We start from the raw sequence: 22,584 nt of genomic DNA, 5'->3' as shown, positions 1-22,584 counted from the left end.
ACAAATCTGACCCCTGGGTTTATTATAAATGACAGCAATACTAAAATAAAAGGAAGCAGATATTCTGGTGACTTCATCTATTTCTTTCTTTCTTTCGAGACGGAATTTCACTCTTGTTGCCCAGGCTGGAGTGCCATAGAGCAATCTCAGCTCACCGCAACCTCCACTTCCCGGGTTCAAGCAATTCTCCTGCCTCAGTCGCCCAAGTAGCTGAGATTACAGGTGACTGCCACCACACCCAGCCAGTTTTTTTTGCACTTTTAGTAGAGATGAGATTTCACCATGTTGTCCAGGCTGGTCTTAAACTCCTGACCTCAGGTGATCCACCTGCCTCTAAATTCTGATCCACTGCCATCAAATAAGCCAATTATGAAAAATTAGAATACCTGCAGAGCAAACCCATATCTTTTGTTAAAAGCAGACAAGTACCAGCATCTTAAGGAAGAACCTTTTATGTGTTTATACTACCTCTATTAGAAAGTTTCTTTTTAAACTTCACTTTTTTTTTTTTGAGATGGAGTCTCATTCTGATGCCCAGGCTGGAGTACAGTGGTACGGTCTTGGCTCACTGCAACTTCCGCCTCCCAGGTTCAAGCGATTCTCCCGCCTCAGACTCCCAAGTAGCTGGGACTACAGGCAAATCCCACCATGTCTAGCTAATTTTTTGTATTTTTAGTAGAGATGAGGTTTCACCATGTTAGCTAGGATGGTCTTGATCTCATGACCTCATGATCTGCCTGCCTTGGCCTCCCAAAGTGCTGGGATAACAGGCGTGAGCCACCATGCCCAGCCACAAAATATTGTTTTTTAATAAACAAAATTGTCTAATTTTTTACACTGAAAATTTGTGTCCAAATAGTTTATAAGAACAGTTAAAAATTTTTTTCCTTTTTAAATTTGTAATCACAATTGCTGTACAAAATGATTCATTATCTGTTTAAACTCACAAATAAAGATTTATTTCTGTTCATTTTAATTTAAATTGCTATTTATTACAAGTGCTTAAAATGTGAAATGAAAGCCTCTTTTCTAGACAAATGATTCACATTTCATATTTCTTCACTTGAAAGGATGCTTTAAAACATTGCCTGCCCTGAAGGAATATACTTAAAATATTCCTTTCATAATTCTTCATTCTCAAAAATTAAGCTATTATTGATAAGGATATCAAAGTTGACAAGACTATGTCAGATGTCAAAAAATTACTGGCTTATTCTTTTAAATCTATTAACTCCAAAGGTCTACCTCCATAAAAAAAATCACAGTTTCTAATTTTAATCTTTGCTTCTTCTCAATCACAATAGTGTATACCACATACAATTCCATTTGCATTGGTTAGGGAAGGGAAATTGGGATGGAAATGAATGAAATATTACTTAACAAACAGTACACTAAATACTAGATCTCATGTGAAATCTTGGGAAGATTTTTATTTTCATCGAAATCTTAATTTACCGTTCACTTTCATGTTAATCTGTTTATCTCCTTAAGAAGTGGGTTTGTGTCAAATAATCATTCCTTTTGGCACTGCTTTCTCTCTTATGAAACAGTAACCTGATTTATACTGTTCTGCCTGGTTAATGCATGCATCCTCTCTGGACCCCTGCCGACAACAAGGTAGAGGGAAAGGAAGTAGTTCACCTATATAATTATTTAAGTCTTCTGCCGGAAAAATGTTCTGTGCCTCTTTAGTCTTTCAAGATGATCAGAGGACACAGTACTATAGATTTGGTGTAACCTTCCCCGTTTCTGAAAGACAGTTAACACAATTCAGTCTTTCAAACATATGTTGCCTACTCTGCACCAGACACTGCATACTAGGGAAGAATATAAAGGTCTGAGATATGGTGTCTGCAGTCCCCAAGGACATTTACAAATAACATGCAGCAGGAAATTACAAGTATTCCAAGAGCTTTGAGTGCAGGAAAGATTACATCTAGCTACAAATGGAGCTGAAAGGAAGAGAAGAGTTCAGTGATAACTTCATAAAGGATTCCAAACACAGGACAGGGGAGGGACACTTGGCAAGGGGAAAGTAGGGAAAGAAGAAATGCGTGCCTCAGAATATAACTTCTCTAGGGCACAGAGCATACCGCAGAAAAGGCTTTGACTTTAGTCAAGATACTTATCATCAAACATGTTAAACCTAATGCACTATTATTTCACCTCTGAAATTAATCAGTCTAACAACAATAAATTAGCATACAAGCAATTGAAGTAAAATTACTACCAAAGAGCACTGGAAAACAACACACGCACACACGCCACACAGAAATAGAAAATCTCTGTTTGTTCCTTCATCACAGTGAGGTGTGGAAGGAATGTTAATTTAAACTACATCTTCATCAATTTACAACTATCACAGATTCCTTTTAGACCATCAGTGTAATGCTACAGGATGATTCTCTGGCATTTTGCTCTAAAACCCACAAATGAGATGATAATGCGACCAGCTGCAGCTCCCTTCCTGAATGCAGCAGCTCTGGGTGTCCACACACTTGCAGCTCTGTACAACTTCACACAAAAGCCTGGCAATTGGCCAAGAAGACTCCATCACAGCGTATACTCCCCAAGGTTGAAGGTTTTCCATTTAATTCCAATTCCGCCATGAAACGACATATACTTTCGCAGACTATAGCTATATAAAACCAATTCAATTCCCACTTCTAGTCAAAAAATATGCCCCTAAAATGCAATATATAAAGACATTAAAATATATAATCTACATTTTTAAGGGCCTTGAATGTAATTCCACGCCATCAAGGTAATTCTTAAAATTTTCTTAAAGAGTTAGTTTCCTCAGAATCTTATCAACATCAAGAAAACAACAGCAACTTGTTATAGCATACAGCGATTTAATTGTATTTCCAAAGTACCCCATTAAGCAATTCATTCACATTGCTAATTGAAAATCAAGAATGAATGTTCTCAACATCTGGTACTATAGGTTGACGTGACCCATGACAATGTGAGACAGATACTTCAAGAATGATGTTAATCTCTGTTGTCTAAAGCAGAAATACAAACACACAGAAACACAGTTCTGCAAATTAGGTAGCCACATCACTCTAGTATGTAAGTTTCCAGAGGGAAAGGGGGAAAAAAAAACCTGAAGGAAAGGGGAATGCAAACACTTTAACTGCCTGGCTAATGCTTAACTTTGGTAGGAGTGTTTCACAACGGCAAATAACAATAAACTGAGCACTAATTCTTGTGTGAAAATCTTGGGAAGATTTTCATTTTTACTGAAATCTTCACCTGCCTCTAGTTTCTCTCTCTCCAGGTCTGGACACCTTCCACACAAAGGATCACTAAATACAGTACTGATCTGAATGTTCTTAAGTATCCTTAAGATAGTCTATTCAATAGCCAAAATTTAATGGTGTTGAACCTGTAAAAATGTAAAAGACCTGGCAAACCACTGACTCTTCTTCCTTTCGATGGGCACCTTCCTATGATACAGTTACTGACTAAAGGCAATGTAGAAAGAATTCTCACACCACTTCAGTAGAAAGTGAATTAAAAGTGTTATCTGGACTTATCTAAATCCACATCTCTACCCAGTAATGCCTTCATGTAACATTCAAGGGCTGTCTGGCAATAAAAAATATCTCCAAAGTGATCCATTAAATGGCTTATCCCCACCCCCCACCTTTAATGTCAACAACCTTTTGAATCACGGGCAAACTGATTAAAACAAGAATTATTCATTGTAATTTACTAGTCACAGAAAGAAATCTGCTTCATACCAAAGTTGAAACTGCAAAATACTTTGAGCATATGGATATGGATCACTAAGCATCACTTACAATCTAAATAACCTAGTTCTGAGTAGTCCCCAAAACAGATAACTACTTTATTATCATTTATACGAAATAGACGTGAACATTATATTACAAAGAGAACAGGACCTGTTGCCAAACTCTTTTTAAAGGATGAGATACTTAAAAAAAATAATAAAAGCACCAGGCGCGGTGGCTCATGCCTATAATCCCAGCACTTTGGGAGACCGAGGCGGGTGGATCACCTCAGATCAGGAGTTCAAGACCAGCCTGACCAACAGGGAGAAACCCTGTCTCTACTGAAAATACAAAAATTAGCTGGGCGTGGTGGCGCATGCCTATAATCCCAGCTACTCGGGAAGCTGAGGAAGGAGAATCGCTTGAACCCTGGAGGCAGAGGTTGCAGTGAGCTGAGATTGCGCCACTGCGCAACAAGAACAAAATGCTGTCTCAAAAAAAAAGCCTGTAAAGCTACATACCAAATTCTTGACATTCACCTTTGGAGAAGCAGAAGAGGAGAGTGGAACTACACTGGGGGAAGGGAGACTGTCAGAACAATTTTTTTTTAAATAAAGCAGTTAAAATTTGTAAGATTATACGACAAAAATGTTAACTGGACAGGGGACAGTAGGAACATGGGTTTGTTCAGTTCTTTTGAACATGGGTTACCACATTATTCTTCAATCTAAAATAACACAAGAAAAATAAATTATAATGAACAACAATAAATAGATATAGTTCCCTGAAGCTAAGATGGATGAGGAACAGGAGATGGGAAAAAAGAGGAGGACCAGAAGTTGAAAGGAATAACGCAAAGTGAAATCTGAATGAATAAAGATAGGTGTTCCTGATGTCTCCAGTTCCCCATGAATCCTGATAGGACTTAAAGGAGGTAATGGCAATAGTAACTGGCTTAGAGACTGGGGAAGGGAGGAGAGCACACTTGCACACACATATTAAGAAATACTGTTTCCAGAAAATGTTAACTTACCAGTATGTACTGTAGCTACTGCAATCCATACATACTGTGTGCTGAGCTTTATCCTGCTTTTCTGATTTCTTATGGTTGGTTAAGGGTACTTGTGCATCTTCATAATGTTTTTTTGCATGGCCATTCACATACCTTACAAAAGCCAAACGAAAATTTACTTTAAATATTGCTTTGGGAATTAGAGTAAGAGATAATAAAATTAAATGTTAATCAAATAAAAATAAGAAAGAAATCCTATAACAGCAGTCAATCATGTAGTGACTTATTAAATTGAATACTTAAAATACGCTCCTTTTTTTGCAACCAAATACTAGAGTCAACTTTTAAAGAGTAGGCACAGGCAAGGAAAGGCATAATCTATGCAAATCGGTTTCAATACCATAGATATTATTTATAAACTCCTTTGCTGCTGCTTTCACTATAACTTTTTTTTTTTTCTCTGACTACTAACCCCCAACTCGGGCTATTATCAAAGACAACAAAATTACTCAGCCACTTCCCACAGGGTTGTAGGCTCTGCTCAGGTTGCTACTTAACAGAAAGTGTGAGAGTAAGAGATACAGGGCAATGCTGGTCTCTCATCAACATGGTTTCCAGTCTTTTATTTGAATGCCTAAGTAATCAGCTCCACTCATATGGAAAAACGTTTGTTTAGAGATAATCCAAACAAAACAAAAATCGCCTTAAGCTTATAAAAACTGCTATTTCTCTACATGGACAAAGATAATCAAAAATTGATTATGTTCCTAAAAATTCTGTAACATATTCCAACTCAGATTTAATAAATCATTGTATTACAGCAAGCACAATGAAACTGAAATAAGGCTCCATATGCACATGGTGTACATCAAAATTCATCTACACCTTCATCTAGAGACTGCACAATTTTGTCACTGACCACCAATGTGAAGACCCTTAAGACGGAACATTTCCCAGTTCCTGGAAAGCAGCCAATTTATAGAAGGCAAGGCCTACGTGAAAACTCAGTCAAAACAAATGTTGTTTAAATGGTTCCAAAATAAACAGATGCAGAGTTAGACGACACTTTCATCATGAGGCACCTCAACTGCACCAGGAACAACACTTACCTTGGGGAAAGTAGGATAGTTATGGTAAGTGGGAAAGATCAGTTTCAAACCTAGCCTCTCTACCCAGGAAAACTGGGCACATTCAAAGCACTATTAACCTCCACTCGGAATGTGATCACGTTCTTTCTCCATTTTTTCACTGTACTTTACACTTTTGCAGATACCTGAGTCCTCTGTCCACAAAACTGTACTATAATGAATTTTAGAGTCAACTAATGATTAAGAGGATACGCTCGAAAACTAGACTACCTGGGTTCAAAGGTAGAATTTATCACATCCTGGCCATGAGAGCTTAGATGAATTATTTAACCTCTCTGTGCTTGTTTTCTCATTTATAAAATGGACATAATAGTACTTTGTATTTCGTGGGTTGTTAGGTGATTAGATAATCCATAGTTCATAACAGATGAATGTTAGCAATTATTTTATTAGCATTCTTATTTCTATGCTTAACTACTACTTAGAATCCAAACAATTGCTTAGGAAGTGGGCACATTTAGCACATATTTCAAGATAACATGTAACTGTATAGGTCAAGAAACACCATTTAAAAAAAGGTAAGGCCAGGCACAGTGGCTCATGCCTGTAATCTCAGTACTTTGGGAGGTGAAGGCAGGCAGATCACTTGAGGTCAGGAGTTCAAGACCAGCCTGGATAACATGGCAAAACCCTGTCTCTACTAAAAATACAAAAATTAGCCAGGTGTGGGGGCGTGTGCCTATAATCCTGCTCCTCGGAGGCTGAGGCACAGGAATCACTTGAACCCAGGAGGCTTCCAGTGAAGGTTGCAGTGAGCTGAGATCACCCCACTGTACTCCAACCTACGCAACAGAGCAAGACTTTGTCCAAAAAATAAATAAGTAAATAAATATAAATAAAAGGTAAACTCTAAGATATCATATAGGTTCAATACCTAATCATCTTAATTGCCTATTCTTATCATATATATATATATATATATATATATAGTACTCGACCATGAAAAATAACAGTAACTCATTGCTATAGTAATAATACTAAACAACTACATTACCACCTGCAAATTTTTGAGAACTCAACATCTTTACATAGTACATACAGTTCAGTTAACTACAACACTGTAGTTTCCAAATGTACTAGATGTTTAAATAGTTCCAGTACATATCAGAGATAAAGTAAGAAGTATGATTACTGATGATATTAAGATTAGCAATGTTTTGCCTAATGCCCAAATACATTATTAGTCAAAGAGGTTCACAGTTTTGTATACACTAGCTAATACGAAATTATATATTTCCCTCATCTAGTTTTGGATTTTAACTAGACATTCTGGTCTACAGCACAAGAGGAAAAATTTTACTACATGTCACAAATTTCTAACAACAATCACAAAAATTTGAAAAATAACTTAAATGGGATGAGGTCATGAAGACCAACAGAACTTATAACTCATATATGCTACTGATAAACTATATTTCCTAATGGGAAGAATATTCACTTTATGACTTCCCTAAAGACAAGCAGTCTAAAATTACCAAAAAAAATCAATAAATTTGGCAATTGACACCTGGGATCACATGATAAAAGAATAGTAACCAATCAGCTTCATAAAATGGAGATCCAAACTCAGGCTACTCTGAATTTTCTGTTTAATCTACTTAATCACATTTCTCCAAAACTATGTCAAACTTCTAAATTTAAGCTTGTTTGCAATTGGAAACAGTCCACCTGCAGAGTCAAGAAATTTTTCAATTTATTTTTCCAAAACCTACTTTAGTTTGTTGTTTGCTTTAAGAATGTTAATCTCTAATCTTTGAGCTTGTCAGGTCTTTTGATTGGCACATGACCATCAAGATTTAGGTTGTAGAGCACTATGAGACATCTGGAGAACAGAACTACATAAATTTTATTGGATTATAATTCTCACCTCTCAAAATCTAGGAGAGGAATCTGTCTCTTCAAGTGCAGAATTTAAGTGCTTCTACTTTTCTTCTTTTTTTAAAAAAAGTTATCTGTACAAAGTATTTTCAGGTTCCCCAAATCCTAGAGATTTCAAAACCACAACAGCCACAATTAAGAAATGCAGTTAACATTTTCCAAAAGTACGCTTAAGTGCACATGGAAAAAATACTCAATTCCAAGATTCAAAATGTGAAAAATCAAAACTTGACTGAACAAAGAAAGATGCTTTCTTTATGCAAGGAGGATTTAAAATAACGAAGGGGAAATATTCCAGGTAAACACAATACAGATGTCAGCCTATGGGACTCAGTATTATTTCTCATTTCCTTACTGCTCAGCTATTAATTTCCAAAGTAAATTCAAAGTAGATTTTCTAAGCTGGAAGAGCAGTATAAATAAATGTGCTGCTATCAGGCAAAAAACCACAGGCAATATTTACTTGAATTTGTGCTAGGAGAGTTGCTATTTAAATAACATTATTTTGAGGCCAAGAACTGGGAAGAAACAGGTTTACACAGGGTTGGGTGAGGTAGAAGATGTTGTCCATAGAAAGTAGTGTTTTAATGGAACAATGAAACATTTGGTATATCTTAGACAGGAGTTAATAATGAAAACTCCACAATGAGATCATTTTCAAAAGGAATTCCTTTATCTGTAAGTATTTTCAGTGTTTTTTTTTCTTTCCCAGAAGAATGATATCATACCTGGGATTTGATTCAAAAGTCAGAGGTGGGGACAGGGTAGGTAATAGGTGAAAAAGATTGGCCACGTGTTGATAATTGTTGATGCTGGGTGAATGGAACATGAGGTTCAATTATATATACTATCTCTATGTTTGTATGTGCTTAAATTTTACCCTAATAAAAGGTTTAAAAAACAACCATTAGGTAAATTGTACTTCAAGAATTCCCTTAGCTCATATTTCCACTCAAATATTACTAGCAGATTGTCTTGGTCATCAAACTCATTCTTCTGAGTATCAATACGAAGAGTTTTTCTCCCCTAGTATCATAGAACAAAGGGATTCAATTGGAGAAGTCCTACAGAGCATTATGCATTGTGATTAACAATGGTACTAAATCCAAATCAATACAACTCCGACATAAAGCTTAAACACAAATTTTAAAAAGCAAACAGGGCAGTGAAGTAGTAAGTATGTCACTTACCTTCCACAGTGGACACTTGAACAAGTCAAACAGACCCAAGGGCTTTTGTTGGACCGGCACACTAATAAAAAGAAAAATATACAATATACCAATTGTATCATGTTATTTCCCAATTTCTCCCCATTTTCCTGTGATTAAGTTTAAAATTCCATGGCTATGTAGGAGTGAAGTTGCAAATCCGTGCTTTGTGAATGCATTTGCACAAAATGGCCGCCTATTTAAGTTATACTGAAAAGAATTTAAATGCATGTCCACAACAGGGGCTCATTTTAATTGCTGACTCAAACAGCTTAACCACATTAAACACATATATGCTTGCCTCTTCTATTACTTATTCCCTTTTGCCACAGTCTTCGACAAGCCTATTTTCGACAGCCTATTTTCCCATTAAAAACATTTTCTTAAAGTCTAGTCTTTTAATCACATGTCTTTGCCATGTAGGTCATACACCACTATAAATGACAACTCTTTCAGTTTATTTACTAAGAGCCACGACAGAAGGTTACAATTAGGAAGTCTAAGCCTAGTTTTCCCAAAGTAATTCTTAGTTGCATAAAATACATAACTGCACCTAATTCTTGCTGATGGTATAATCAAGACATTAATTATTTTAGTTTATGTATTATAGTGATGGGGCAGGCAAGAAGGGGTATGGAAATGAAATATCGAAATTAAAATTTTGCTTGCTGTCTACTCATTCATTTTTTAGTAAGTCCTAAATAAGTAACAATGATATTCAAAAGGGAGGGATATCAAAATCACCTGGAAAGCTTTTTGAAAACACCTATGTTCTACTCAAAGATATCTACATTGGGGTGGGGAAAGAAGTAAAAAGAATATGTATATTTTGTGAAAAGTAGCTTCCCAGGTGACTTCCTGATACAACCCCTAGAGAACTGCTAGTCAGCCTCCTAGAGGCATGGGAGGGGCACTGCCGCACAACCACACAGGATCATAACAACCACCTGGAATGTTGTAGGTGCTCAATAAACATCTGTGGAAGAGAAAGTTTAAATTTCTTAGTTTAGGATATCAATCTCTTCCAAGATCTGGTCTCTGCCCACATTTGTCGTGCCTCATCCCATATCACAACAGGCCTTTCTCACTGTTAAAAAAAAAAAATAACCAAAACTGGAAAAAAGGTGAATGGAGAACTGTAAGCCATTTCAACATGTACTGAAACGCTGTTTAATAGCTCCTCTCAAAGATAGTTAATTATATTACCACGGACCTGTTTACTTATTGACTAGGACCCAAATTCTATGAAGTTACAGGTAATGTACATTGTCCAGCAGCCTCCAAAAGTTACGGTTATACTATCCTACCCTGTAGGATATTAACCAATTTTGTATCTAGCTTAGCAACTTTATTTCAATGCTTTTTTCTTCACTGTCTATACACACTCAGTTCCCAGCTGCTCTTGGAGCCAGCTTTACCATCCTACTGGTTCCCTCATTCATGAGTTAAATAAATCTTTGACTATGTTCATCCTGTATTTGTATGAAGAGGGGACAGGGCGTGAGAACAGGTGAATACAGTGATATACCATCTGACAGACTCTACAGGTTGGCAAGCGCGGAACTTTAGTTTTCAATGTAAAAGCTTTGAGTGGTGAAATCCCCTTCTAGTTGCCAAAGGGCTTCCTTTTTCTTAGTGCATTCACATATTTACATTCACTATCAGGGTCATTCTTGAAGGCAATGAAGGCATTTTTTACTAAACTGGGTATAATTTTGTTACATGTATATGTAAAATGCATGAAAGATGTGGAAGAGTACCTACCAAACTGTTAAAACGACTATTTCAGGCAGGTACTTAGAAGGCTATTGTGAGGGAGACTGCTGGCTTTTTATTTGTACTCCCCTATGATGTCTGCCTTACAGCAATGAGAATATGATGTTTCTACAGTTTGAAGAGAAAGCTCAATAAAATTTATTTTACAAAATAAAAAGCAAACTAGTACAAGCCTTACTTGAACAGCTATTCATGGTTTGAGGTATGATTTGGAGGACTGAGATATAATGAATATTAGTATTTTGTTTCTCCAAGAAAGCTTTTTTCTCTTAGTAAATATTAAGAAACACTGGGGCCAGGTGCACGGGCACATGCCTGCAGTCCCAATACTTTGGGAGGATGAGGCAAGCAGATTGCTTGAGTCCAGTAGTTCGAGACCAGCCTGGGTAAAATGGTGAAACCCCATCTCTACAAAAAATACAAAAATTGGTTAGGTGTGGTGGCACGTGCCTATAGTCCCAGCCACTTGGGAGGCTGAGGTGGGAGGATCAACTGAGCCCAGGAAGGTGAGCTGCAGTGAGCCATGATTGCACTACTGCACTCTAGTTTGGGTGACAGAGCAAACCGTGCCAAAAAAAAAAAAAAAAAAAAGATGGACGGATGGATGGACGGAAGGACAGACTGACTGACGGACCGACGGACTGTAAATCTGGGAGAAAAAAGTTGTTATAGTTTAACATTATTCTGAAATAACTATGTTACAATAGTAAGTTTAGGCCCAAGGTCATATTTTTGTTTTCTTTTGAGAAAGGGTCTCTCACTCTGTTGCCCAGGCTGGAGTGCAGTGGCATCACAGCTCACTGCAACCTCCACTTCAGAGGCTCAATTGATCCTTCAACCTCCGCCTCCAGAGTAGCAGGGACTACAGGCATCTGTCACCATGCTTGGCTAATTTTCTGTTTTTCTTTTTTGGTAGAGACAGGGTCTCATTATGTGGCCCAGACTGGTCTTGAACCCTTAGCTCAAGCAATCCTCCATGCCTCAGCCTCCCAAAGTGCCCAGATTATAGGTATGAGCCTCTGTACCTGGCCTAGGCCCAAGTTTTTAACTACCCAGAGATATTTTTTTAATTATAGAGGATTTTGTTCCTCCTTTGTACAAGGATAAAGGAATCTAGAGTAGAATCCCTGTGACTCTGCTTTGAGTATGTTTCGTACCAAGTGTTCCTTTCTTCCTCACTTTAGGATTGTAAACCTACCCACAGTACACACAATTTAGTGATCTCCTTTTCCCCACTTAAGGTACATGAACACATATGTTCATGTTACTGCATTTAAAACAGTGTATTATAAAGCTAGTCTTTTTTTTTTTTTTTTTTTTTTGAGACAGAATCTTGCTCTGTCGCCCAGGCTGGAATGCAGTGGCGCGATCTCAGCTCACCGCAACCTCCGCCTCCTGGGTTCAAGAGATTCTCCTCTCTTAGCCTCCCAAGTAGCTGGGACTATAGGCGCATGCCACCATGACCAGTTAATTTTGTGTGTGTGTGTGTGTGTGTGTATTTTTAGTAGAGACAGGGTTTCACTGTGTTAGCTAGGATGGTCTCAATCCCCTGACCCTGTGATCCACCCACCTCAGCTTCCTGAAGTGCTGGGATTACAGGCATGAGCCACTGCACCTGGCCATAAAGCTAGTCTTATAATATCAATTATCTCACAAGGCTTTGTTAATTTTTTTTTTAATTTCTTACAAATTTTAAAAAACAAAAAAAAACTCTAACGCTGAGGGGGTCAAGAGAATGGGAAGTAACTGCTAAATTGATATATAGTTTATCTTGGGGTTATAAAAATGTTTTGGAACTAGACAGAGATGGTAGTTGCAAAACAACTGTGGATATACTAAATGCCACTGAATTTAGTTCACTTTAAGATGGTTAATTTTATGAGAATTGTGCATCAATGAGACAGACAGGTACGTAAGGATGCGAGAAAGTAAAAGGAAACAAAGTACTGACTTTCAAAATCATTGGAAACAAGTACTGTGGACTGTGCCTTTTAATATATCTAAAAAAAAAAAAAAAAAAAAAACCACTTTACTACCTGCCAAGTGTGGCAGTGACTGCATCTGTAATCCCAGCAACTTGGGAGGCTGAGGCAGAAGAATCACTCGAGCCTAGAGTCTGAGGACAGCCTGGGCAACATACAGTGCTCTCTGCGGGCGTACTGCAGTCACACCAGATAAACACTTGAAGCCTAGAAAGATACAGAGGATAGGGTATTGTGATTCTGAAGCCAATAAATGGCACTGCTTTGGGGAATATTCACTCTGTTTATACATGCTTCATCCAAATTAAGAACCTTTACTGTACCCAGGACAAATATAAAATAGAATGAAAAACACTGGCTTTAAATTAAACTCTCAATTATTGTTAAGAATAGAACAGAACTGTACAAATAAAAGAATACTACAGATAATCCGAAAACCATTTTTTAATCATCTTTAGGGGGACCATCTTATTATAAAAGGCAGTTTCAATTTATAGATAGATGAGATTCAAAAGTTTATCTATACGATAAACACATTTCCCATGGAAACAGTATTAAACGTTTCCAGGATTGTCTCCAAAGCCCTAAATGACATAATATAGCTGAAATACTCATATACACACACATACTTATACATATGCTCACACAATAAAACCAGTCAATAAAAATATTTTTAGGCTCTGAATATAGTATCTATTCAGCAAAACACAAAAATATTAAACCAAAGTTTTTTCTTTTATTTTTTTAATCTTAAATGCTGGTACTTGAGAGAAAGGCTGATAAGGATAGACACTTGCGAAAGCTCAAAAAGTTAAATCTGGGAATTTATAACGGTTTTTAATACATCCAATTACACTTCAAGGTGATGTCACGGAAAAGGAAGCCATGTAATTTATTTCTTACATTGTTACACTTGGCCACAGCAGCGTGATTTGGAGTCTCTTAAGTGAAACTCATCTTTTACTCAGATTGTAAAATTTCCTCAAACCAAGATATCCTGTCCTTCAGCAAATTTCTCCAGTTTGTTTGGATTCTTTCACTCCTGACCAGTGTCTCAGCTCTCAGCCCAGAGGCTGGTACTAACTAGGCTCCTTTCACTGCCTCCTCTTCAGCTATGGCTTCAGAATCTTCCTCTGTCCCTGTTCTCACCTCAGCCACAAATTCTTCAAGTTGGCAGGAGGGCCCCCTTGTCTGGAGGAGATGAAGAAGCTCTATCCTCTCCTGAGCTAGAGCCATTCGCCAGAAGATAAAAGCTATCACATAGGCTGGGCCGTGGAGAGGGTGGGAAGAACCCCAGCCTCTAAAACGTGCCTTGGACTCAAATCTTCCTCCAAAAACCACCTAAACCTTTAACTCTCCTGAAAACCAGATGAGAACCAAAGGCACACAAAGGCATCTAAGTGATCTAGAAGCCAACAGTGGTTTAGCCTGTGCTATACTTCTGAAAGGAAGAGCAGGCTGGTCCTTTATCAAGAGAGACTGGAGTAGAAACCCAGGAAGTTCTGTGTCTAAAGAAGCCTAGTTACACATGATTCTTTTCAGGTAATGTTCACAAGACAAGGAGTTCTTAAAACAAAAGCACATCCACACTGAATATAATGTTATTTATACCCAGCCACTGACCTTCAACATCATCTTAGTATGCATACAATCTCATAATAGAGGATATTTGATATTCGAGGCCTGCCAACAAGTCTGGAATTCTAAATTTTTGGACAAAACATCATACATGACTGCTCATGACACAACTTCATCACTGTCTCTACACAGAATAGTTTAAGCAGACAGTACTGACAGGTAAGCCGTTTATAGTGCATCCATTATTCACCAGTTGTTTCAGTTGGAAGAAAAGGCTCTTTATCTTCTCAAGATGTCAGAAAGGTGAGGATCAGGTGACTGGGATTCTAGTTCTGGGTCTACCATTACTAGCTACAGAAGAGAGAACATCACTACCATTCTGGGTCCTAGTTCTTTAGTGTAAAATGAAGAGCAGGTGATGACCATGTTCCCTCTATTTATAAAATTATTAAAAGAACATGCTGGGCGCAGTAGTTCACACCTGTAATCCCAGCACTTTGGGAGGCCCAGGTGGGAGGACTGCTTGAGCCTAGGAGTTTGAGACCAGCCTGGGCAACACAGGGAAACCCCATCTCTACTAAAAATTAAAATAAATATTAGGCGGGCATGGTGGTGCACACCTGTGGTCCCAGCTACTCTGGAGGCTGAGGCAGAGAATCCCTTGAGCCCAGTAAGTCAAGGCTGCAGTGAGCCAAGATCACACCACTGCACTCCAGCCTGGGTGACAGACCAAGATCCTGCCTCAAAACAAAATAATTTACGGAACTTAAGTACTGGCAAAAGCGAGATGAAACAATCATATCATCCTCCCCCATAAATAAAATCCTTCCAATTCTACTTTCTGCCTAAGTCTCTTAAAAGGCTTAACAAAAAGATTAACTGCTAATATAGGATAATTTTCTAAACCAGCGGTTTTGAGGTGTTTTCCTGCCTCCCATTATCCCAGAGATGCAAACACATTCCTACCGCATTGTCCATCAGTAACAGCAACCCACTGCAACAAGAGCGTGGGAAGTACGGGAATCGCTGTTCAAGATCATTAGAGACAAACATGCTGCTACAACAGTGAAACTCAGAAACCACCACTCTACACAATTTTTAAAGTGCAACACTCTAAAAATATTAGCAACCCATAAGGAAACATCTATGTTTTTTAAGCAGTTCATTTTCATTAGTTAACACTTATATAGTATATACAGTGTGCTATATACAGGCGCTGTTTAATCCTCCACAGTCCCCATTATTTGGCCTGTTTTACAGATGAGGAAAATGAGGCAGAGAGCAGTAATATAACTTGCTAAATCAGCAAGTGATAGAGCTCGAAATTAAACTCATAGAGTGTTTCAAGGCACAGATTGTTGCAAAGCAGTCGTCCAGGAGACTAAATCTTTTGTTTCAAAAAGATAACATGCTATGTGTCTCTGAGTTTATATATGTATTACATACCTGCCACTATACTGTTTAAAGTTTTCCAAAAAGCATTATTTATTTTATGATAAAAATTAAAGCATTTTAAATTTAAAGATACTAATATTATAAAGTTGTCCTAAGAAAATGAACTTATTCTAAATTTTTAAGCATTAGTGGAAAGTTAAATCAAAATCCAAGGTCATGACTCTATAGATTTTTAATATTACAATGAAAATTTTCAAATTTTGCAGCAGTTATTAAAACACACATATACCACGAAAGTATCAATAGTAAAAGTGTTATTCCTCTTAAAACTGGAGGATAGGGCAGTATCATCATAAAAATTCTATAAACATTCCAGTACATATAAGTAAAAGTATATTCCAGAAGGACCTAAGTTACCTTCCAAATGAAATATTTTTAGATGCTTAAGAGCAAGACATATAATCTTCTGTACACCATAAATCCTCTCAGCTGCATGTTCACAAGCCTGTTCTATACTAAAAGTTCAGAAGTCTCTTCTAACTTGAGTCCCCTGAAATTATTAGGGGGAGGAGTTGGTGAAGTCACAAAAAGATAGCAAGAACTGAGCCAAAATGTAATCCAGAAAAGAAGAAATCAAACTGCAAGAAGCAAGTGCCAACATGCCAAAGCAGCCCAAGTGCAGCCAAGAGTGGGTGGTACGCTCCCAGGGAACAGGGCCACAGGAAGGTTCTCGTAAAGATAGCAACAGGAGGTACTCAGTGTCAAACGGGGAGCAATGCAGAGCTTGGGAAACCAAGCAGAGGTCCAAACAGTGGGGAGGAGACCAGTCATGAGCACCAAATTCAAAATGGTCAGAAGTGCTGTCCTGGGACTCAAGGCCAAGACCATAGAACCGAGACTCCAGATCCAAGGCAGGAAAGACAATTATGATTTGGTTGCCTTTCTACTTTCCCATGAAAATTTTTTCCACTTTCCTCCTTCTAGAGGCTCTCTTTTGCCTCTATCCCTTTCTTATTTCTGACAACCAGTCTCTTCCGAGTCATTAGGTAAGTCAGACTTATATTTGCTGGTGAAGTCAGTTCAAGCATTTCTCCTAACAATCCTCTCCTTTCTGCTTAATGACCCTGTGGTAGATTAAAGATGGCCACAAATTCTTTGACATTCTTCCCATGATAGACAGGGTCTATATCCTCATTCTCCGAATATGGGCAGGCTCTGTGACTGCTTCGACAGAGTGATTATGGCAGAAGTGATTCTATGTCAACCTGCAAGTACAGGCCTTAAGAAATGTACAGCTCCCTCTTGCTATTGCTTGAAATGCTTGCTCTTAGGAAAGCCAGCTGCCACGGAAGAAGTCTAACTACCCAGAGACCAGCATGCTGAGAAAAGCCCAAACCATGTGTAGGAAGACTGGGGAGATTATGACACTACTGGGGGACAGAGACGCCACAGACCACAGAGGTACTGAACAGGTGAGTTAAGAAGACTCTAGAACATCCTCTTCCAAAGTGTCTTCTTAACGCACATGTCTGGTAACTCTGTGAGCCCACATTCTTCACCTGATGCAATTCCAGCCAAGTTCTTCCTGAATTCTTGACCCACAAAATTATAAGCAAAATAAAACAGTTGTTTTAGGCTTCTAGGATGTATGGCTATTTGTTATGCAGCAACAGATATCCAGAACACCACTTACAGAGCGAGCAGTATCAGTAATGCAGCATCCTTCATACCCGCCAAACAACTCACTGACCTGACTCAGTGACTGACCTGTTGTTTAGGACAAGTAAGGATGAAAAAGAAACTTCAAGAGGTTTTACCCAGGAGGATTCAAAGCTATCCAACGACTATACTATTCCCTCCACAACAGAAGTAGTGACAATAAAGACTTGATATTTATCTTCAACTAAGCCACCATTGTCCTTTGGACTGGATCTTTCTGTATCACAACAATATTTTAATAACTCAAATCTAGGTGTGCCACCGCTACCTCAAGACAACCTATTTCTTAAGCACAAACATCATTCCGAATGTTGCCCTACATCGTGAAAACCATTAAGTCAGTAACAAGTAAGTTTAGAACCTTCAAAATTTCAAAAGAACTATTTCCACAGAAATCCCAAATTCTGGGTAAAGATCCTTAAGAAAGCACCATAAACAGTGGCAGAAATTCCTTTTCTCTTCATTAAAAGGTACAAAGCCTTATCCTTTGTTCCTTTTGCTTCCCTGGATGATGTTATTTAATAAGCATTCTAGGAAATCCCAGGTTTTACCGAAGGTTGAACTTGAAAAACTGCTTCTAAATAATAAGAGTTGTGAACATTACTCGTTCTGTTTCTATTTCTCTTTACCCCAAGAGCTCTGACATATTCCTCAGCCAGCATGACTCGATCCCCAACATGCCCAGCAATGCCTGATCCCAGGCCTCTGTAGCTGGAACTACTCACAATTTTTTCACAACTCCTAGCAAACTATTCTACAACTGACCTAAAAAGGAAGGGACACAGTGATCACAACTCTGCTCCACATTGTTTTGGTTGAACTAAGTAAATGCCTTTATCACCTGCCCTTGAACCCTTCCAGAAGAATTCCTTCTCTCTTTTACACAAAAACGTACCAAGCAGAATGAGTTGCCTTCATAGGAATTTGTTCCTCCATAGACTCAAAATAAACATGATGCAGGTCACATGACATAATGAACCAAGCACAGGCTTCAGAATCAACTTTCTTAAAGTTGTAGCTCTACCATTTTATTCTATGACCTTAAGCTAAGTTAGTTCCAGAATCTGCTTCCTCTCTGCAAAATGGGTCAAATCCCACCTACCACCTCACATGGCCTAGCCAATGGAAAGCACTCAGTGAATGTCGGTTCCTTTCCCTCAAACTCCTCCTATACCAGACCTAAAATTAAACAATATTAAAAACATCAAATAAATACTCAATTTCAATAAGCTTATTTCAAAATTTATATAACTGTTATAACCACCTTAAATGTCAGAATTATTAAATTTTATGTACCTAGTGTAAAATAAATATTTCAGGAAAAACATATTTTAGAAGCACATTTTAAGAGATAAGGTTTAGACAACAGAATGCTACTCAGGTAAAACATTTAAGTAGAGGAGCAACTCAAGTGTCAAAACTCTATTAGAATACATCAAACTCAGAGGTATTCAGAACAGACATTAAATCCTGGTACACTAATCTAATCAACCAAAATATACTCTGGGTATCTACTCCATTTAGTGCACTGCTGGTATCTTATCAGTATAGTAATCAATAAAATGTCAAAATTCAGACTAACAAAGATGCTAAGTTCATTAATGTGAACTGTTCTATATTCCAATATCCAATAAAATGAGGTTACAAGCCAAGTCATTTAGAAATATATTTTAATTTCTAACTTTTGTTTTAGCAAAGAAGTTGGTAAGAATTTCAAATCACAGCACATTTAAGATATGGTTATCAGCTTATTTTTATGGACAATTAGGTTTTAACCTCTACCCTAAATAATTCCTCTTCACCCTATTACCTAGTTCTCTTTAAGGAGCAGAGGCTAATTTTGAGACTGTGCTCTAGCCTACCTTCCGAACCTTTCCCATGTCAGGCCACGCACGGAAAGTAACATCTGTTTGGCACACGCACATTAACTGAAGAGGTTTCTCACGGCCAGAAATGATCTATACAGGAGTACAGCCACCTCTAGGCTGAGGGGATAATTTATTTCAACACATATGTAATCCATTTGTGGCCCCTCTGTTGGGAAGCTATGCTAGCCAATCTTTTATGCGGTTATCTAGTAATGCAAGAGGACATCTCCCTTCTACTCCAATGTTTGCTAGCAGGAACAAAAGACTATAAGTCATTAATTTCCTGAAAGGGCTGGGCAAGGTAGCTCATGCCTGTAATCCCTGCACTTTGGGAGGCCAAGGCAGGAGGATCACTGGAGACCAGAAGTTCTGGATGGGCCTGGGCAACAAAGTGAGACTGCGTCTCTATGACGGGAAGATAAGTGTGGAATTTCGGGCCTCTGTAAGCTGAGATTGCACTACTGACTCCAGCCTGGGCAGCAAAGCAAGATCCTGTCTCAAACAAACAAATCACCGGAAGCATCACCTGGGAATCCAAGATGCCATTCCTCTGAGGATCTACAGTTCATAACCATCAATCCTCTGAGACCTATCAGAGAAAACAGATGCTGAAATCCTTATTTCTATCCCATGTATAATTGTCTTGTCCTCCTGCCATTCTTTTTTTTTTTTTTTTGACAGAGTTTCGCTCTTGTTACCCAGGCTGGAGTGCAATGGCGCGATCTCGGCTCACCGCAACCTCCGCCTCCCGGGTTCAGGCAATTCTCCTGCCCCAGCCTCCTGAGTCGCTGGGATTACAGGCATGCGCCACCATGCCCAGCTAATTTTTTGTTTTTTTAGTAGAGACGGGGTTTCACCATGTTGACCAGGATGGTCTCGATCTCTTGACCTCGTGATCCACCCGCCTCGGCCTCCCACAGTGCTGGGATTACAGGCTTGAGCCACCGCGCCCAGCCCGAAGTATTATTATTAAACTTAAAGAAAAATCTAACTTGGATGTGAATGATCAGAGAACTTAATTTTTAATTTTTAAACCTTGTAGAAATTGTTAAATTAATATAAAGTAGATGTTTATAACTTACACTTTTTAAATTATTTCACTTACTGAACAGATAATAATGAACTTCTAGGTGCCGAGGAAACAACTAAGAGCAGAGCAAAGTCCCTGTCATTCTATAACCCCAGTTAACAGTTCAACATGAAGGAACCTATTGTGAATTAAATTAAATTAAATGTTAAAGGAGAAGTACCCGAAACGGCTGGTCTGAGCCGAGGCGGTAGAAGACCACTGATGAGTGTGTATAGGAACAGTTAACTGTTTAAAATGAACCCTGACCCAGGGCATATGATCAGCTACTACTTGACTAAAAATGTCCCAAGGCCACTTCTAGCTCTCTAATAGCAAGATTTCCCAACAGAAAAATAATTATGATAAAGTATTTCACTTCAATAGCCTTAGATACATTTGTACGACCACAGTGAAAGGGAAGTTTGGAGTAGGCAGACAAAGAGCTTGAAGTATTATCTTACACATTACTGCTCCCACAATTAAAAAGTTAAATTTGTGTTCTTCCCTGAAGATACCCAATAATACAAACATATCTTTGTACAAGGCTATTAATTGCTGCATTATTTGTAACTACAAATACTGGAAACAGCCTGAATGCCCACACATAGGAGACTGGTTGAATTCACTGTGGCACATCTACAAATGGAGTACTAGAAGCTGTTTAAAAAAAAAAAGAAGGAAAATTCCTACAAACAGGGAGTGGCATCCAGCATATACTGCCAAATGAAAAAAAACAAAGTCCAAAAGAGTATATATGGTTTGCTGTATTTTGTGTGGGGGGAAAAAAGAAAATAAGAAAATACCCATCTGCTTTTCTTTACAAAAAGAAACATAGGAATCAATCAGAAATTAATGAAATTGGTTGTCTACAGGGAGTGGGTAGGAATGAGCGGCAGGTATTATGTAGTCACACTGCTTAGTACAGCTTTTTGGAGAGTTTTAACTTTTGGAGCCATGACAATGTTTTATATACTCAAAAAGCCAAATAAAATTAATAAGGATGAGATTTTTAAAATCTAAAATGGAAATCAAACACAAAGAAACAAACTTTATGTCAAATAAGTGTATTAAAAGGGAGATAAAAACTAACCCAAATAAACTTTTGAACATAGTACTTTATATGTTGTCAATATACAGGCAAAAAGAACTGTTAACAAATTTGAACTCTAGTTATAAGGGGGTTTCTTTACAATGATATGGATTAGCAATTCTGGAACTATCTTCTCTGATTATAGAACTGAGCAAATGAGTACATACTCATTGTAGATAATGGGAACCAGATTTTCACTGTTAAAGAAAGGTGTTACAAATATAGAAGGGGGCAAGACTAGGCCCATGTTGTTGAATAAAATTGTAGTTATCAATATAAAATCATGGTGATAAACACACAAATACACACAGACATAAAACAGATGTAGATATGTTTATTTATTTATATTTATTAGCTCTTCTGTGCTGAGAGATCTTAGCTTATAAATATTATTCCCAGGCAAAAAGAATGAGGGCTACTTGGAGAAATGGCTAATTCCAAGGCTGGAACAGGCTAAGTACAAGATGAGCCTGGAACATCTTGTGCCAGAAAGAAAGGGCTCAAATATAAGCTAATTTGAGCCTCAAAATAAATAATGCTAAGAGTGCCACAGAATTAAAAAAAAAAAAAACCCTATGAGTAAAAAAAACCCTATGAGTCCTTATTAAGATAAGTAAGCAAATTAATAGTAAGGGAGAAAGTTCTTACTTATAGTAGAATACCAACTAACATGCAGAAGAATTATGAGTCAGAAAATCACCACCTTATAATCATCCTACTAATAACTGATTCAGGCAAGAACCATCAATGAATGTGAAACTATTGGGTTAAACTTTGGTAAGAAACAGGGTATATACATAATCTAAAAATATTTCCCACAAATTACTTCTTAACAACAAAGGAGAAAATAGTAACTTTATAGCTGATTAACCTACCAAATATTGCCTTAATAAAGCAATCAAAGTTAGTATTACCAAAAACAAGACAAACCAAGACTTGATATGATGTCTGAGAAGAGATACAACATTACTTCTGCGGTATTCCTTCAAAAAATGCATTGCCTGAATCTAATCATGAAGAAACCTCAGAAAACTCAAATTGAAGAACATTTTATAAAATAACTAAAATGAACTCTTCAAAAATACTAAGACATTATGATGTTGGCTGTGGGTTTAGAATAG

General features: G+C 37.7%; 1 protein-coding gene across 3 annotated transcripts in view; it reads right to left on the bottom strand.

The window, feature by feature from the left end:
- The window catches only part of USP3 (ubiquitin specific peptidase 3), a 79,551-nt gene that overhangs the window by 42,887 nt on the left and 14,080 nt on the right, over nucleotides 1-22,584 (bottom strand). The window contains exons 2-4 of one of the 3 annotated variants that reach the window (XM_017508106.2): nucleotides 8,969-9,029; nucleotides 7,768-7,883; nucleotides 4,774-4,905 (exon numbers count right to left, since the gene is read on the bottom strand). In XM_017508106.2, coding sequence (XP_017363595.1) covers nucleotides 4,774-4,802 — 29 coding nt within the window. In that variant the 5' untranslated portion in view covers nucleotides 4,803-4,905; nucleotides 7,768-7,883; nucleotides 8,969-9,029. Of the gene's footprint in view, nucleotides 1-4,773; nucleotides 4,906-7,767; nucleotides 7,884-8,968; nucleotides 9,030-12,798; nucleotides 19,991-22,584 lie in introns of those variants that run through there. The other 2 variants (XM_017508105.2, XM_017508104.2) reach the window with 2 other exon arrangements.

This window comes from Cebus imitator, unplaced genomic scaffold, assembly GCF_001604975.1.
Source record: "Cebus imitator isolate Cc_AM_T3 unplaced genomic scaffold, Cebus_imitator-1.0 Scaffold386, whole genome shotgun sequence".
Taxonomy (NCBI): Eukaryota; Metazoa; Chordata; class Mammalia; order Primates; family Cebidae; genus Cebus; species Cebus imitator.
The sequence above is the reverse complement of the archived record's forward strand: the minus strand, read 5'-3'. Positions and strand labels throughout refer to the sequence as shown.